At 41.7% G+C, this 18,285-nt stretch overlaps 1 protein-coding gene across 1 annotated transcript; it reads left to right on the forward strand.

Annotated features, from left to right (window-relative positions):
• The first annotated feature begins 1,141 nt into the window (after window positions 1-1,141).
• On the forward strand, window positions 1,142-2,108 carry LOC137253722 (kallikrein-4-like). The gene is made up of 2 exons (XM_067791127.1): window positions 1,142-1,670; window positions 1,741-2,108. The coding sequence occupies exons 1-2, from the start codon at window positions 1,155-1,157 to the stop codon at window positions 1,810-1,812; spliced, it is 588 nt and encodes a 195-aa protein (XP_067647228.1). The 5' UTR covers window positions 1,142-1,154; the 3' UTR covers window positions 1,813-2,108.
• The last annotated feature ends 16,177 nt before the right edge of the window (window positions 2,109-18,285 follow it).

An 18,285-nucleotide genomic window follows, 5' to 3' on the forward strand; every position in this document is an offset into this window, starting at 1 on the left:
ATGAAAAACCATTGATATAAAGCCTTTTTTTGCAAAGATATAGCTTCTTTTATTTGTGCACGACCCTTTCAAAAATTTTTTCTATAAAAAGTGGGCATGGTCCTTCACCGATTTTGTAAATTTTTCTTCGCAACATTCTTTACAGTAAACCTCTATGTCGATTTTTTTTATTTTTATCAGGAATCTTAATATCAGTCCACACATCAAATTTCAACATTCTAAATGAATTATTTACTAAATAATCAGGTTTTATATGTTTTCCAAAATGTTGTATATTGTAAAAAATTTAGGGAAATTCCTCTTATTTCAAACCTTCTGCTAACGTTCGAATCGCTAAACTGTTGAATAAATAACGCCAATATTCAATAATGCAAAATGGGCTTTATTAGACTACTTTGGGGGTACTTCACAATAACACTTATACTTCACAACCAATAGCGTGCTTAAATCAAACTGATTACTGACTACTCAGCTTGCGCTGCTTTTATACTCTCCGTTTCCTCATTCGCATATTTCTACTACTAAAGTCTAGACGTTTCGCTTTCTAGAACTGCTGTATCTCCTGCTTGGTAATTGAACTTATAATATTTCTCCATATGCGTTTTTATGAGTAACACTGTGAGTAACACTTCGGCTGATGAATACATCTCTATGTGAGTTATCTGTTCGTTGCCTTGTATGTATGTGGGTAAATTATGATTGATTTGATGTACACAAGAGTGGCAGCTTGCTTTATTGTTGTTGTGCCTTTATTTAATAATCTTAGTGATGTGAGTATCACTTAGTGATGTTAATATTTGTCACAATATGTAAAGAGTGGGCGTTGTTACCATCCAATTTCTCTCATTTTTAATAGCGATGGGAGATGAGCGCCAAGGAACCCTATTTATCTCGATTCGTTTATGCCGTTACGCTATGTTACCTAAATTTAATATACTCTGTGTGCAAAGCACGCTGAGTATAAAAAGATTGTCTTTGTATAGCGTTGACTTAAATTTAGATGTTCTTTTGTTATATCAAATTCCTGGAATAATGAATAAAAAGTTGTTTGTTTATTTTTATTCACATGACTCAAGTAGGTATAAATAGCGCCCACAAAATTTATCTCGGTGTACTTAATACTTAAAAAGTGGTAGAAAAAGATTTAAACTAAAATGTGTCCACGTAATCATTTCACGGTGCTGTTTATCCTCAGCTGCCTTTTAAACTATACGAATGCGCAATTTCGTGTTATAAATGGCGAAGATATACGAATAGAGAAAATCCCACATTCGGTAGCAATATTTAGTGATGGGGTCTATCGTTGCGTTGGTGCCTTAGTCAATATGAATTCTGTGGTTACAGCTGCGCATTGCGTAATAAGTGAAGAACAGGATAAACTCGTCGTTGTAGCTGGTGTTACCGATTTACGTCACCGATGCAGCAGATCCGAAAGAAGAAGAGGGCAACGTCGCAATGTGCAGCATATACATCATGATTATGATCCACCAACAAAATTGATGGATATAGCTGTGGTTAAAGTGGATGAATCATTTGAAGAAAATAATGCAGTAAAGCCAATATTGCTTTGCGATCAGCAATTAGTACCGGGCGAGACTATGCAAGTTAGTGGCTGGGGTTGGATATCCAGAACTAGTGGGGATTATTCTCATCATCTCAAAACTAAGCATGTGGGTATAGTAGATACGCAAGAATGTAAGAGTGCATATGCGAATAAACCAAATCCGTTAAAATTATCAGAAACAATTATTTGTGCTGGATGTGGTCGAGGTGATGTGTGTTTTGGAGATTCTGGAGCAGCAGGCGTTCTGAATAATCGACTTTGTGCGGTGGTAAAAGGTGGTAGTGGGACCCCCAATGTACCGGATAGGTATACAGATGTAACAAATGAAAGAGTTAAACGCTTTATAACAACCTGGATGTAACTGACCGATGTGGTTATAAACTGACTGTTGAGTGGAATATCACCCTAACCCGACTGGACGCAGAATTTCGAAACATTTTGAGATATGCCGTTTTCGAAACAGCAGCTGAGATATGGTGATATTCCGCTCAGCAGACGAAATGCCGATATTTTTTCTTGTATCTGGTATAAATAAATTATTATGATTGTGAGTAAATAAATATTTTTTATTGTATGCAATTAAAGTGTGAAGCATGTAAATGACTTAAGTTGTGAGACTAAACTTTGATCCATCGTGTATGAATAGATCATGAGATAAAAAGAAGTTGCGAAATAGCTAATTTAAGGCCCTGCAAACTCCTTGTAAAACAGCTGATTCAACGAATTCTAGGAAAGTCAATCTAATCGGTTATTGAAGGCATTGAATAACGTCGTAGTCATAACGATACCATAGCCAACCAATTAATTTTTGGTTTTCCGCCATATCCATAATATATAAATTTTTGCGTCGGCGAATTTCTATACGTTTTTGAGATTGTATTTTTCGTTTTGAAATTTTTTGCATTTATATTTTATGAAGTTATTACATGTTTTATGCTAAGGCACCAAAAAGCGATGCCAATATACATTTATCTATGACTAGCAGAACCGGCAGACGTTGCTCTGCACTAGCTTTGGTGTATATCCCTTACTTTTAAACAGTTTTTACCTGTTACTCTCCCCCTTTTCCTTATCATTTTATTCACTCTTCACTCTGCCTTTCTCTTTTTCAGCGTCTCTTTCTCCCTCCGTCTTTTCACTCAATTCTTTTCCGCTCCATCTATTCATACCTCTCTATGTCCTCCTTCTCCTTCCCATCTTCTCTCTAGTTGTTCTTGTTCTTCTTAATTCCTTTTTCCCAGTGCCACTCCCACCCCAAGTCCAAGTCCCAGTCCCAGTGGGTGCTGCTCGATATCCTGAAAAAAGTGTATAAATACTAATATAGGCAAAGGGCTACCTATATGCCTAATTTCAGGTAAATCTAACCAAGAACAAAATGTGTTCGAAAAGATCGGACCCTAGTTCCTCCCTGGAAAAAAATTCACAGGAACGTACACGGCATGCAAATGTGATTGAAATCGGTTAAGTAACTTAGGAGTCCATCGAGGAGAAACAACGGACACGAAATTTTTATATTTTAAGATTACAACTGGGAATCAATTATTTTCGTACTCCCAAAAGAGTTTTGCAAAGTTTTCTTTTTCGCAGATTGTCTTTAAGTTTCGGCGGGAATGAGAGCAAATACATTATTGAGCACCATCGGTAGTCCACCTAGTGCAATTGCGTTAAGACAATGGGCTAATTCTGGCTAGGGCGCTGGTATGAGCGAATGAAATTATCCAGCAGTACACAGCCTTAAGGCAGATTTACTTATACATTTGGGTCGCTTCAAAGCGAAGCAACACGATCAAAGCGTTTATGTAAGTCCGCCTTTGAACGGTACAGAACAATTCTCTTCGGAGGCTATGGCGCCTTGCAATTTTATTTAGTTCGTTCAACCCAACCTAAAATCCAATCAAACTTGAAAAGAAGGTTTCTTTTTCTTTCCTCTTCTAATTATATACAATTTATATTTTATACTTCTTTCAGTTGAAGTGTCTCTTTGCATTCGTATGCCACTCATATATGCAATAGGAATACAAAAATGTCAAACACAAGCAGAAATAACTTACGGGGTTTCAGTTTTCATTAAGAACAAAAACTCAAAGTTAGTTAGGGCGTTCCAATGAGCTATTCAGCTCTGGATTACGATCAAATCTCATTTGAAAGGTCCAGAGGCGCTCGAGTTGCATCATCTGCTTACATCAATCAAAAGAAACATACAAAGCAGTTTCAAGGAGTAGCAGTCCCCAAATGATACTCCTTAGACAACTGTAAGATAACTAAGAGAACCTGTTCGATTTACAATAGTAGGAGAACATACGACCTGATTTCAAATAAATTTGAATGTTTACAAAGAGATGCAAAGTTTAATATAATAAATTTAGTTAAAGAATTTATAGATCACGTCTTTTAGGTGTTTCTTGTTTGTCGTTCAACTCTCGCTGCTTGCTCATCTCTCCGCGTTGTCACCAGTTTGTCACGTTCGCTACAAACTAACAGAGATGCCAGACTCCTTTCCACAGGAGAAGGGTCTATGATATACTGTACTGATCCGGAAAAAACGGATCCTACAAGCTCCGAGATCACTGTAGCGTTTTTCAAGCAGTAGTAACATTGGAAGAAAATAGCTTCAACTGCAGCCGCGTCAACTTTTATATCGACAGCCAAGCAGCAACTAAAGCAATAATCTCGCATATCACAGCTTGTAAAAGTGTGTTAGAGTGTAAGCAATTACTGGGAAAAATCGGGATAGGGAGAAGGATACATCTATATTGGGTCCTAGGGAATAAGGTAGTAGATGGGAATAGACAAGAGGATGCACCAGCTACAGAGGGCGCATCCCAACCCAACCTAACCATGCATGTCAATGCAGTGTTTTGTCTTTTACACAATTTCATCTTAACGCTCCGGTTTTTACATTAACAAATAAATAATATGAATATTAATGGAACCGTTTCAAGGTCATTTAAAAATAAAAGTGTTTCAGGGGAGTATTTTTTATCTCCGCCACTGCAAACTATTCGCGATTTGTTGGCACTATTCTAAGATTATTTTCTGGAAGGTCTCGGTCCTGTTTTCAAGATCATATATTGGTATATCGCAATAGCTTTATGTTGTGTTTTCTCCGTGCGGACTGGCCCGCGGGTATTGGCTAGTTTAACGAATACATATGTGAAAGTTGAACACACGTTTAAATCCATAACAAATTAATGTCTCATTAATACTTAAGGCAAGACCTTGATTATGTCAGTCCACTTAAGTTGTAAGTGTTGTTGCTCAAAATTTTATGCACTGCTCCCAACTCTAGTTTTGTACCAGTGTACGATGGAATATTTTCAGCTTGCAAACACATAAACCTAATTCAGTGTTTGCACTTTTCATTAAAAATACATTCATTGTACACGTATCCATTTAATAACACAATTCAACTGTGCAAATACACATGGGCAAGTCCTTGGTAACGGCGCAACATTCGCACGCATTTCAATCTGCATAAAAGAGAACACGAGCAGCAAGTTGGACCTTATCAGTGCGCCTTCAATAAAAATCTATTATTTATAAAAAAATAACTGTGTTTCTATTAAAAAAATTACCTTCACCCTCCCGCCAATGATCAAGCAGAAACCGTTATTTAATTGAGAACGAAAAATCTTAAATCTAGCACAATACCAAATTGGTCATAAAACACGAACGGTGTGCTAGAAAAAACTGTTCTTAAAACGAGCCCATGTGTCATGAGTTAAGAAAAAACGTACTTAACAGACTTTTGTCAACGAATGTTCTTAATTTAGAACTTGTTTCATTCGCTTTAGAACGGTTTTTTCTCAGAGTGTATGACATTGAAAATATATTCTTTGCGAGACATACCTCAAGTTTTAGGTCTAGTCCAGTAAACAAAATCTGCATACCTGGAATTTCGATTATGCCCTCAAAGTACGGGCTAAGGGGCCAAAACCCCCTTTTCATATGCGGAGACGTATACTGGTATATAACTTTGCCTCTGTTTATTCTTCTATAAATTTTTAGGCCATTCAATAGAGCATGTGCTTCTATCGATGTACAAATGTTAGTTTCATAGAAGAAATAGAACAAAAGTACAAAATAATCAAAACTCTAAAGAGGTAATATATAATTTTGCGTTCAAAAACACACGAATATAACAAATCCATTGAAATTTGGATAAAATGTACCCATTTAACCATTTCTAGTCGACAAACATATATGTGACCCTATGAAAAGGTGGCTTATGACTAAAAAAAGAAATTGCGAGAAACAGCTGTTAAAGATAAAAAATGCATTTCTTCAGTTTCTGAGTAGTAGTAAGCCACCTTTTCATAGGTCGGGTCATAGGTGGGTCGATTTATTAACCGATATTGCGCCATCGATTTTTCGAAAGGATTTGGGCTCAGGAAAAAAATTTTCCACTACGCATACCTAAAAAAAATAATTTTCGAGCCTGTGAAATTTCATTTTTTTCTTCTTTCGACTTTGATTTTTAAGGGTTTTTTCATGACCTACTAACAATTTTCATTTGATTGTAAAATTTTTATGTATACCCTGTCCGACCCAAAAATGTCCGCTAAAACCGTTAGCGATGACAGTTGTTTGAGAAAAAAATATTATTTGTTATAAATATTTTTTTTTGGCGCGATGTCGGTTAACTTTCGTCCGTGCGCCCACCCTAATATATATATATATTTTTTTTTCAAGCAGATAAGATTTACAAAAAAAATCCAAGCTAGTTTGTACTGCTTTCTTTTGTGTCTTCATGTGTCTTCTTCAAAATTCATATCTTGTTGAAATCAGAACTGATTTTAGATTTTCCTCAGATAATCCTTTGTTTATACAAATTAAAAAAGAGATACCTCAATTTAAATTTTCGTCATATTTTGTAAGATTTCCCTAACATGTCAAAGAATCAATTAAGAGTTTATACACTGCTGAAAGCCAAAAATGTTAGTTATTGCAAGGAAATTTTCTCTTGAAAAAGTATAGCAAAATGTTTTGCCAAAGCGGCGCTCATTTCATTTCGTTAGAATTTCAACTAATACATTTTAATTTGTTGTTTTGATGGAGCAAAATCTGTTTGTTCAGCTAATTAAAAAAAAAACAAAAACAAGTAAGGGTGTCTAAGTTTGGGTGTAACCGAATATTTTATACTCGGCGGCAGTTGGCATTGTACAGTGCATTTCAGTTAAATTACTTTTTCGAATTTTGTTACGAGGGATTTATTTTTTTAGGGCTCTGGAAATTTTTTATAGCGCTAGATCAGAACAGGGGCGTGGCACCGCCCGTTAAAAAAATGTCTCTTAATTTCCTCTTACAATAAAACTTGGTAAGTGAAATATCATTGATAAATAAAAAAAAAATAAATGTAAGGCGCGATAACCTCCGAAGAGATCTAAGGCCGAGCTTCTCTTCCAATTTGCGTCGTGCTCCTCTTGATTTTCCCTACAAATTGGCCGGACGGGACCTACATGATTTTATGCCGACTCCGAACGGCATCTGCAAGGCAGATGAGTTTTCACTGAGAGCTTTTCATGGCAGAAATACACCCGGATCGCTTGCCAAACACTGCCGAGGGGCGACCCCGCTTAGAAAAATTTTCTTTCAAATATCATTGATACACATATATTTTTCGCTAAGATTTAGCTTATTATTCTAGTCTGCGACCCTTTTAAACATCTTTTATATAAAAGTGGGCGTGGTCTTTAACCGATCCAATGTTACTAGAATATTTCTTGCTTTAAGGAAAATATGTTTACCAATCTTATTACGATCCGTTGATTTTTTTCGAGTTATGGATCCCGAAGCATTGAAAATTGTTTGGTCATGAAAAAGGGCGGTGCCACTCCTATTTTCAAAAATTAAACTTTTTTCCCATTTTCGTGATATAATTTCACTTGGGAAATTAAACACCAATGATATAAAGCTTTTTCTTGCAAAGATATAGCTTATTTTATTCGTCCCCGACCCTTTTAAAAATATTTTTCTATAAAAGTGGGCGTAGTCCTTCGTAAATTTTTCTTCGGAAGATTCTCTATAGTAAAGGCAACCTCTCTGTCTAATTTTTTCATTTTTATCAGGAATCCCCTTCCAGGGGAGTGCTAGCTAAGTTTAGGAATCATCTCCATTTGTGCCCCAGCTCCTTAATAGCTTAGGCATATGGAAATGGTTTTTAAACGTGGCCTCAAGGTGGTAACTGGACCACGCCCAGTTGAAAAGGTGGTCCACCCCTAATCCAGGGTGTTATGCGATTCCGTGCCCATTGGATGGTTTGCAGTCAGGGGCATCCGACTGTATTCTTACGGAGCCTCCCGGATACCGGTCCACCTTCGGGAGTAACGGCGACTTGCTGCGGTATGGTATGGGGCTCTACCGCAGTCGACCGCATTGTTTCCCCTATCCCTTTAACTTCAGGCTGCCGAACGGTCTCACCTTAGTAGGCAGCTAAAGAACAAGATTTGTAATGAGTAACAAAAACCTGGCCTCGGATCCCTGCACGGGTAAAGATGGCGCCCTTGGACTAGGCATTAAAAAAGTCCACAATTCGTCGGGAACCGCACTGACGGCGCCGACCAGGCCTTCACGGCAACAAAAAAATCTTCGGCCACCTGTGCAAGCTAGCGGAAGAACTAAACCCCTTGAGGGCAAGTCCAATTCCGCAGCAGCCGGCAAAGCTAGCCCCAAAGAGGGAAAGCAATGTCCGACTGAGCAAGCACAGGAGGCCCGTCCCACGCCCGTACCGGGCACCTCTTGTCAGCAGGTGGCCGGCAACAGCACTAAATCCTCCACGGACAAAAGTACTGCCTCCACCGCTGCAAAGTTACCTCGCAAGCCGGCTGAACCCCTAGAGGGTTCCAAGGCAAATAAGCGAATCCCGACTTCGGTCCGCAACCAGCGGAAAATTCGCAATGCCGTCAAAATCGTTGAGAAACTTGGCAACTCTCCCAGCGACAAGTTGACGGCAGAGCAAAAAAAGTTCTCTGGCCTGGGCCAGGAAGATTATTGCTGCCAAGAAGAGCAGCAACAACCCCACCCCTTCCTCTTCTGCCACCAAACTAACTTCTGACCCGAAGATGCCGACCCTTAAGAGACAAGGTCTATGGGAAATGCCTCGAGCGATCCCAAAAGGCACCGGCCTTCGGCCTCTACTCCCCCTGCCCTGACCAAAACCTTCAGCGAGGCGGCTAAGGCCAACTTTACGCTGGCGGTTTTGAACCGGATGGGAACATGACCCCGGATAACTGGAAGGATGTCCTTAACGGCCTTCTCAAGATCTTTAAGGACATCATGACCAAGCATCCGGCCCCACTATCCGTGATGCCGGCTGGTACCAGGGTAGGGTCAAGCTTGTTTCCTGCGCCGATGAGCGCTCGTGCAAGCTCTACAAACTCGCCATAGCTTCGCTAGGACAGCTGTGGCCTGGGGCCAGGTTGGATGCGGTCGGTGTGGAAGAAATTCCGAACAGACCGAGAGCCTGGGCCTGGGTCCCAGACGGCATAGCGGATCCTGGCGAGATCCTTGATACCATCGCGGAGTCGAATCCGGGGCTACCTTCGAGCGATTGGAGGATAGTCCGGGTCGGCGAGACAAGGGCGAAGCAGCGTTATGTTGGTTTCATCATAAACGAGGCTTCTCTCCCTTGGCTTGACGAATGTGGTGGAGTATTAAGCTACGGCTTCTACTCCATCACGTTGAAAATTCGACGGGATGGTGCGAAGGAGGAAACACCGGACGAGGGTGAGCCTGTACCGCAGGGCGAGGAGTCAGACAGAAACACCCCGAGTGGATCTGCTGCCCATGGCACTGGGGAAGGGACCGCCACCGCTCCGGAGGATCTGGTGATCGGGGATACCGCCTCGAGCGAATCCGCAATCGCCACAATGAATCTCACGGACCCATGCAACACCTTGAGTGGACATGGGGCCGATATCGAACTGGCACGCAGCACTCCGGATGCCGAGAGCGATACACTCTCGGTATCTGAGTTTGCGGGCCAGTTCTTTACGGGCATGGACGAGCAGCTTTTGCTTGAATCCGACCCGTGGGATGCCGAATTCGACGATACTATCGTAGAGAAGGCATCCGACGATGCGGATCAGCAGAGGATGGACGTCGATGCCACAAACGAATCGTAACGGGCGCGCAGGTACTACAGATAAACCTGCACTATTCTAAGGCAGCCTCGGCTGCCCTAATATTACGCCTTAGCACTACGTATGAGGACGTCGTTCTAGTCCAGGAGCCTTGGGTCGTTGGCAGCAAGGTCTGTGGACTCTTTTCTAAGGACTACCGGCTGGTGACACCGCCCGTGACAGGTAGAATCAGATCTTGTATTCTAGTAAAGAAAAATCTAGTATTTATTTTACTATCTCTTTTTAGCGACGAGGACTTTACCTGTATTAGCCTCGAGCTACAGGGGCAAACAATCTGGCTGATGTCCGCATATCTATCGCACGATCGCCCAACTTCTGTGCAGGACCGGGTCTGCAAAGCGGTACGGGAGGCCCACAGTAAAGGGTTCCCGATAATAATTGGGGCCGATGCCAATGCACATCACACTGCTTGGGGCTCTACCGACATTAACAGTAGGGGTGAGTCTCTTTTTGATTCTATTATGAGTAACAATCTAAGTTTATGCAACTCTGGATACAAACCAACTTTCATCACCTCCAATAGGAAGGAGGTTCTAGATGTTACTCTAGTTTCTGGGGCATTCTCTGACCTTGTCAAAAATTGGAGAGTTTCCAACGAAAACTCCTACTCTGATCATATGCATATCATTTTCACTCTGCTCTTGCGTACACCGCCTAGGGTGGCTTACAGGAATAGGAGACGTACGGACTGGAACCTTTATAAAAAAGTCCTATCCTCTACTCTCCTAAAGAACGCTTCTCACGGTAGGCCGAGCCTACCGCTAACAACTGATGAAGCGCCTCCTTTAGACACAACATTTGCTTCTCTCGGTGAGCTAGACTCATCGTCAAAAATAGAAGAAGCAGTAGATTTTATCACCAAATCTTGTAACGCTTACTTCACTGTAGCCTGCCGGGAGATTAAGGTGAGGGGTAAGAAGAAACCCTATTGGTGGAACCAAGAAATCTCCGAGCAGAGGAAAAACAGCAGAAAACTCTTTAACGAGGCTAAGCGCACGGGAATCTGGTCCCATTATAGGGACGCCCTAAAATCTTTTAAGAAGTTAATCCAGAAGGCCAAAAGGGACTCATGGAAGAGCTTCACTAATGACATCGAAGAAGTCTCAGAGGCCAATCGCCTACGAAAGGTCCTCTCCAAAACCCCATACCACCAAGCTGCATTCGCACAACGAGCGGAGAATGGGCCACTTCTAGTACGGAAATTCTCGAAACCCTGATCAGCACTCACTTTCCGGGCTGCAGATCTCAACCATACATCTTAACCACGCAATCTAACCCAGAGCCATTTCAACCCCTGGACCACATTGTAAGTGAAAAAGGAGTTATCTGGGCAATCAAGTCCTTTAAACCCTTCAAATCTCCGGGAACGGATGGAATATTTCCCGCTGAATTGCAAGCTGCAAGCGATCTTATAAGCCCGCTGCTAGCTAAAATCTACAAGGCTTGCCTCAACCTGGTCTATATCCCCACGGAATGGACCAAGGCAAAGGTAGTCTTCATACCCAAAGGAGGCAGGATATCGGGCAACAGTCCAAAGGATTTCAGACCAATAAGTCTGACCTCCTTCCTCCTAAAAGTTCTAGAACGATTGCTGGACGCCTACATTAGACGATCGGCAAAAAAGGCACTCATCTCCAACAACCAACACGCCTACTCTAAGGGCAAATCCGTAGAGACAGCTCTACATGCTATCACTACTAAGATAGAGAAGGGTCTTGCCTTTAAAGAATTTACGCTGGGTATCTTTCTCGACATAGAAGGAGCCTTCAACAACGTTCTCCCAGCAGCGGTCACAAAATCTCTACGTTCTTTAGGGGTGGAAGAGCCTCTTGTGAAGTTCGTCGAGCTCCTCCTAAACAAGAGAATCATTATCTCTGAGCTGGGCAGCTCATCGTTAATAAGGTATACCAACAGAGGAACCCCCCCAGGGGGCGTTCTTTCTCCTCTACTATGGAACCTGACGGTGAACGCTCTGTTATCTATACTACAGCCCACCGGATGCCAAGTCATTGCATATGCCGACGACATAGCCTTTACAGTTACCGGCAAACACCTTCCGGTGCTTGGCGAACTCCTGCAAAATGCTCTTAATCTAACAAACACATGGTCTATGGAATGCGGACTCAGCATCAGCAGTGAAAAAACTGAGATGGTGCTTTTTACCCGCAAACGCAGTATACCGGAATTTACCCTCCCATCCCTAAACGGGAAGGAAATCAAACTCTATACCGAGGTTAAATATCTCGGAGTTATTCTAGACAGGAAGCTTGACTGGAAGCGAAATGTGGAGGAACGATCCAGGAAAGCCACAATGGCTCTCTACGCTTGTAAGTCGGCAATCGGAAAAAGGTGGGGTCTCCAGCCACGCATAGTCCATTGGATCTATACGGCAGTGGTGAGACCCATACTCTTCTACGCCGTCACCGTATGGTGGACGGCACTCGATATCGAATCTAACAGGAGTAAAGTAACGAGAGTACAGAGGATCGCGGCAATGCTCACCAGCGGTGCCCTTCCCTCCACTCCCACCAAAGCTCTTGAAACCATATTATTCCTTCTCCCAACTGATCTATATGGTAGATACTGTGCCTCCTGCAACGCGGCGAGGCTCAACGCTATCGAACCATGGAGGGATTGCAGGTTTGGTCACACCCGGATCCTGAAGCAAGTCCCTGAAACCTTCTTGAAATTGGACCATACAACATCGCCCCCTTGCTGGGACAACAAATTTTCCAGAAGAATCCCAGAGAGGAACGAGTGGGCAAACGGCGTAGAGCCGGGATCACACGAAATCTCCGTCTTTACAGATGGCTCTAAACTAAACAACAGAGTCGGCAGCGGGATATTCTCGGAGAAGCTCAATCTAAGCGAGAGCTTTCGCCTTCCTGATCACTGCAGTGATGAAACTCTCAACAACTAGCTGAAAATTGCAACCTAAGCATAATATGGGTTCCTGGCCACTGTGACATCTCAGGAAACTGCGCTGCGGATGAGCTAGCTAGGGAAGGCACCAACTTGCAAACAACAACCTCCGCTGATTGGACCAGCCCTCCTCTAAACACTTGCAAATACCACCGCGATCTCTTTTCACGGATCAGGCAAAGGCCAGATATGCGAGGGAACCTACATGTAGTATATCCAAGCAAATCTGGCCTAAGCTGGATGAAAAGAGATCGCGATCGGTGATATTATTAAACCGTATCTCTATAAGCCCACTAGTGGGCCTTCTTACAGGTCACTGTCTCATGGGCACTCACGGTGCCTATATGGGCCTGCAGACAAATGACTTCTGCCGCAGCTGTAGGGACGAGGAGGAGATAGAAAGCGTTGAGCACTATCTGTGTCACTGTCCCGCACTGTCAAAAACCAGGTACCAATGCCTCCACAGACACTCTTTTGGGTGCCTTGCGGAGCTTGAATCTATAAACCCAAACGATATCTTGCGTTTCATTAGGCAAACGCGCTGGTTTAGCCTCACTGGGGTCTAAACTCTCCTCTTCTTCGAAAGTAGGGTAATAGGAAATAGGGGCCTCCCGCGTGGTAGCACAACGGGCCACAACGGCCTACGTGAGTCTCCGCTCGGACAGCGGAGGCAGCCACTCTAACCTAACCTAACCTAACCTACTAAATAATCAGGTTTTAAGTGTTTTCCAAAATGTTGTATATTGTAACGAATTTAGGGAAATTCCTCTCATTCCAAACCTTCTGCTAACGTTCGAATCGCTAAACTGTTGAATAAATAATGCCAATATTCAATAATGCAAAATGGGCTTTATTAGACACCTTTGGGGGTACTTCACAATAACACTTATACTTCACAGCCAATAGCGTGCTTGAATCAAATTGATTCTGACTACTCAGTTTGCGCTGCTTTTATACTCTCCGTTGCTTCATTCGCATATTTCTGCTAAAGTCTAGACGTTTCGCTTTCTAGAACTGCGGTATCTCCTGCATGGTAATTGAGCTTATAATGTTTCTCCATATGCGTTTGTATGAGCAATACTGTGAGTAACACTTCGGCTGATGACTACATCTCTATGTGAGTTATCTCTTCGTTGCTTTGTATGTATGTGGGTAAATGATGACTGATTTGATGTACACAAGAGTGGCAGCTTGGTTTATTGTTTTTGTGCCTTTATTTAATAATCTTAGTGATGTGAGTATCACTTAGTGATGCTAATATTCGTCACAATATGTAAAAAGTGGGCGTCAATACCATCCAATTTGCCTCATTTTTAATACCGATGGGAGATGAGCGCCAAGGAACCCTATTTATTTATCTCGATTCGTTTATGCTGTTACGCTATGTTACCTAAATTTAATATACTCTGTGTGCAAAGCACGCTGAGTATAAAAAGATTGACTTGGTATAGCTTTAACTTAAATTTAGATGTTGTTTTGTTATATCAAATTCCTGAAATCATGAATAAAAAGTTGTTTGTGTTTTTTTATTCACATGACTCAATTAGGTATAAATAGCGCCCAAAATATTTATCTCGGTGTACTTAATACTTAAAAAGTGGTAGAAAAAGTTTTAAACTAATATGGGTCCACGAAATCACATCACGCTGCTGTTCGTCCTTAGCTGCCTTCTGAACTATACGAATGCGCAATTTCGTGTTATAAATGGCCAAGATATACGAATAGAGAGAAGTCCACATTCCGTAGCAATATTTAGTGATGACGTCTATCAATGCGGTGGTGCCTTAGTCAATATGAATTCTGTGGTTACAGTTGCACATTGCGTAATAAGGGAAGCAAGGGATAAACTCGTTGTTGTAGCTGGTATTGCCGATTTACGACACAGACACAGCAGATACGAAAGAAGAAGAGGGCAACGTCGCAATGTGCAGAATATACATCATGATGGTGCTTATAATCCACAAACAAAATTAATGGATATAGCTGTGATTAAAGTGGATGGATCATTTGAAGAGAATAATTCAGTAAAGCCAATATTACTCTGCGATGAGCAATTAGTACCGGGCATGACGATGCAAGTTAGTGCATGGGGTTCGAAATCTAAAGCTAGCAGGGTATATTCTGATCATCTCAAAACTAGGCAGGTGGGTATAGTAGACACGCAAGAATGTAAGACTGCGTATGCGAATGGACGAAAGCCGTTAAATTTAGCAGAAACAATTATTTGTGCTGGACGTGGTGGACATGGTGTGTGTTATGGAGATTCTGGAGCAGCAGGCGTTCTGAATAGACGACTTTGTGCGGTGGTACAAGGTGGTAGTGGGAACCCCAATTGGCCGGATACATATACAGATGTGACAAATGAAAGAGTTCGACGCTTTATAACAACCTGGATGTAACTGAAGGGTGTTGTTATAAACTGACTGTTGATTGGAATATCACCCTAACCCGACTGGACGCAGAATTTCGAAACATTTTGAAATATGGCGTTTTCGAAACAACAGATGAGATATGGTGATATTCCGCTCAGCAGTCGAAATGCCGATATTTTGTTCTTGTATCTTGTATAAATAAATTATTATGATTGTGAGTAAATAAATATTTTTTATTGTATGCAATTAAAGTGTGAAGCATGTAAATGACTAAAGTTGTGAGACCAAACTTTGATCCCTCGTGTATGAATAGATCATGAGATAAAAAGAAGTTGCGAAATAGCTAATTTAAGGCCCTGCAAACTCCTTGTAAAACAGCTGATTCAACGAATTCTAGGAAAGTCAATCTAATTGGTTATTGAAGGCATTGAATAACGTCGTAGTCATAACGATACCATAGCCAACCAATTAGTTTTTGGTTTTCCGCCATGTCCATAATCTATAAATTTTTGCGTTAACGAAATTATTCACGTTTTTTAGATTGTATATTTCGTTTTGAAGATTTATGCATTTTACGAAGTTATTAAATTTTTTATGTTGATACACTAATAAGCGATGCCAATATACATTTATCTATGCCTAGCAGACCCGGCAGACGTTGTTCTGCCCTAGCTTTGGTCTATTTGTCTTTCCTTTAAGCAGTTTTTACCTCTTACTCCCCCTTCGCCTCTCCCCTCCTTTTCATTATCATTTTATTCACTCTTCCCTCCGCCTTTCTCTTTTTCTGCGTCTTTCTCCCTCCGTGTTTTCCCTCAAGTCTTTTCGGCTCCATATGTCCATATCTCTCTATCTACGTCTAACTCTACCTTTTTCTCATTCCTTGCTCTCTCTAGATATTCTTGTTCTTCTTCATCCCTTTTTCCTAGTCCCAGTCCCACCCCAAGTCCAAGTCTCAGTCCCAGTCCGTGCCTGCTCCATATCCCGAAAAAAGGTATATAAATACTAATATAGGCAAAGGGCCACCTATGTTATACCCAATTTCAGGTAAATCTAAACAATTACAACATGTGTTCGAAAAATTCGGTTCCTGGTTCCTCCCTGGAAAAAACTTCACAGGAACGCACACGGCATGCAAATGTGATTGAAATCGGCTAAGTAGCTTAGGAGTCCATCGAGGAGAAACAACGGACACGAAATGTATATATTGTAACGAATTTACTTGCAAATCCTCTTATTTGCAACGCTCTGCTAAGTTCGAATCACTAAACTGTTGAATAAATGACTCCAATATTTAATAATGCAAAATGGCCTTTATTAAAGTACTTCACAATAACACTCAACATTTGCAACGAATAGCTTGATTAATAACCAAACTGATTGATAGCTCAAATGAAACTACTATTCAAAATAATACTGTTCTTGCTCGCTAGATAGCGTCTTAATCGAAATCTCAAATCAAACTAAATTCCAGCGCCTCTGCAATTGCCGCCTTTTATACTCTCGGACTTCAACGTTCGCATCTTCTAGCCGCTTCCAGAATCTACTAGTCCAGCAGCTCTCAAACTTCTCAGCTGTAACTACAATTGCATGATTTTATAGTTTTTCTCATTGCATACTTTCAGGAGTATCTCAGATATATGCATGTGCTTGTGTATTGACTCTCCGCTGCTCGTATACGTACATGGTACATATGTGTAGACGCAATTATTGTTTCGTTTATGTAGATACATAATGATTGATCTATGGATGTGAATTCACGTCACTGCTTAGCATCGGCTTAGAGACGAAAGCATCACCCCTTAGTTTTGCTAATATTCGTAACACTGCCCTCCACCTAAGTCTGATCGTCCCTATTAGACAAATCTCTCGACCTAAACGCTGCTAACTTCTCCAAATGAACCACTTTCATTTTGGTTCGTGGTTTGGTAGTGGTTTGTATGCGGTACACTACATCGTTGATCCGTTTTACAACTTTGTATGGGCCTTCCCAGTTACACTGCAATTTCGGGGACAAACCTTTTTTTCGTTGTGGGTTGTATAGCAGCACCAAATCTCCTTCCTGAAACCCTTCCGAATTAATTGCTTTATCGTACCTCGCTTTCATCTTGTCACTCATAATCTTTGCTCGTTGCCTTACCAGATCGTGTATCTCTCTCCGCTCTTCTTCCAAGACACCAGTGGATTTCTTGACATTCCTCTCCGCATCGGCATCTATCCCATACTTCAAATCAGCTGGCAGTCGAAGGTCATTGCCAAAAATTACCTTTGAGGGAGTTTGGCCCGTTGTGTCATGTACCGCCGATCGGTAGGCCATCAAGAATAATGATATGTGTGTATCCCAGTCCTTATGGTACTTGTCTACTACTTTCCTTAAATGATCCTCCAATGTTCTATTGAAACGTTCCACCATACCATCGGACTGAGGATGCAATGCAGTTGTCCGTGTTTTTCGAATGCCCAACTTCTTGCACATTTCTTGGAACACAGCTGATTCAAAATTCCTGCCTTGGTCAGAATGTAACTCCATTGGTACACCATACCTTGCAACCCATTCGTTTTTAACCACTTCTGCTACTGTTTCTGCTTCTTGGTTTGGGATTGGGTATACCTCTGGCCATTTACTGAAATAATCCATAACCACCAGTACGTATTTGTTTCCGCGGTTGCTAGTAGGAAATGGACCTGCGCCATCCATGGCGATCCTTTCAAATGGTACATCTGAAATATACTGCTTCATCTGGCCATTACTTCGGGTTTTAGGCCCTTTCGCTCTGTTGCATACCTCGCAGTTGGCAATCCACTCGGTGACCGACTGGCGGCAACCAGCCCAATAGAATCTCTGCTTAATTTTCTCGAGTGTCTTCGTGATTCCAAGATGACCTCCACTTGGACCATTGTGCAGCTCGCTGAGCACGTCAGGAATCCTCTTTCTGGGAACAACTATCAGTTTCTTCTTGCATTGACCATCCTCACTCTCCCATACTCGATGCAAGCAACCGGATATCAACTCTAAACTGTTCCACTGTGCCCAATATGACTTCGCAATGGGACTCTCTGCTGACATCTCCTCTCTGGTTGGTATTTCGTTTCGTTCGAGCCCTTGCATAACATGTGACAGATCTGTATCTTCTAGCTGACACTTTCTTAGTTGTTCCTTGTCCCATTCATCCGTACACGTTATAGTCATTAGCCGGACATCTATAATGTCTTCTTTAGCCTCGGCCTTTGAACAGTGCTTGCATTCCAAACTACATGGTATTCGTGACGTTGCATCGGCATTTCCATG

The sequence above is a fragment of the Eurosta solidaginis genome, chromosome 5 (genome assembly GCF_040869045.1).
Source record: "Eurosta solidaginis isolate ZX-2024a chromosome 5, ASM4086904v1, whole genome shotgun sequence".
Classification (NCBI taxonomy): Eukaryota; Metazoa; Arthropoda; class Insecta; order Diptera; family Tephritidae; genus Eurosta; species Eurosta solidaginis.

Bases quoted from the DNA above. Each gene is read 5' to 3' on its own strand.
- LOC137253722 (XM_067791127.1), top strand. From the start codon at position 1,155: ATGTGTCCACGTAATCATTTCACGGTGCTGTTTATCCTCAGCTGCCTT. The intron at 1,671-1,740 runs GTGGGTATAGTA...TAAAATTATCAG, and splicing joins ATCATCTCAAAACTAAGCAT to AAACAATTATTTGTGCTGGA.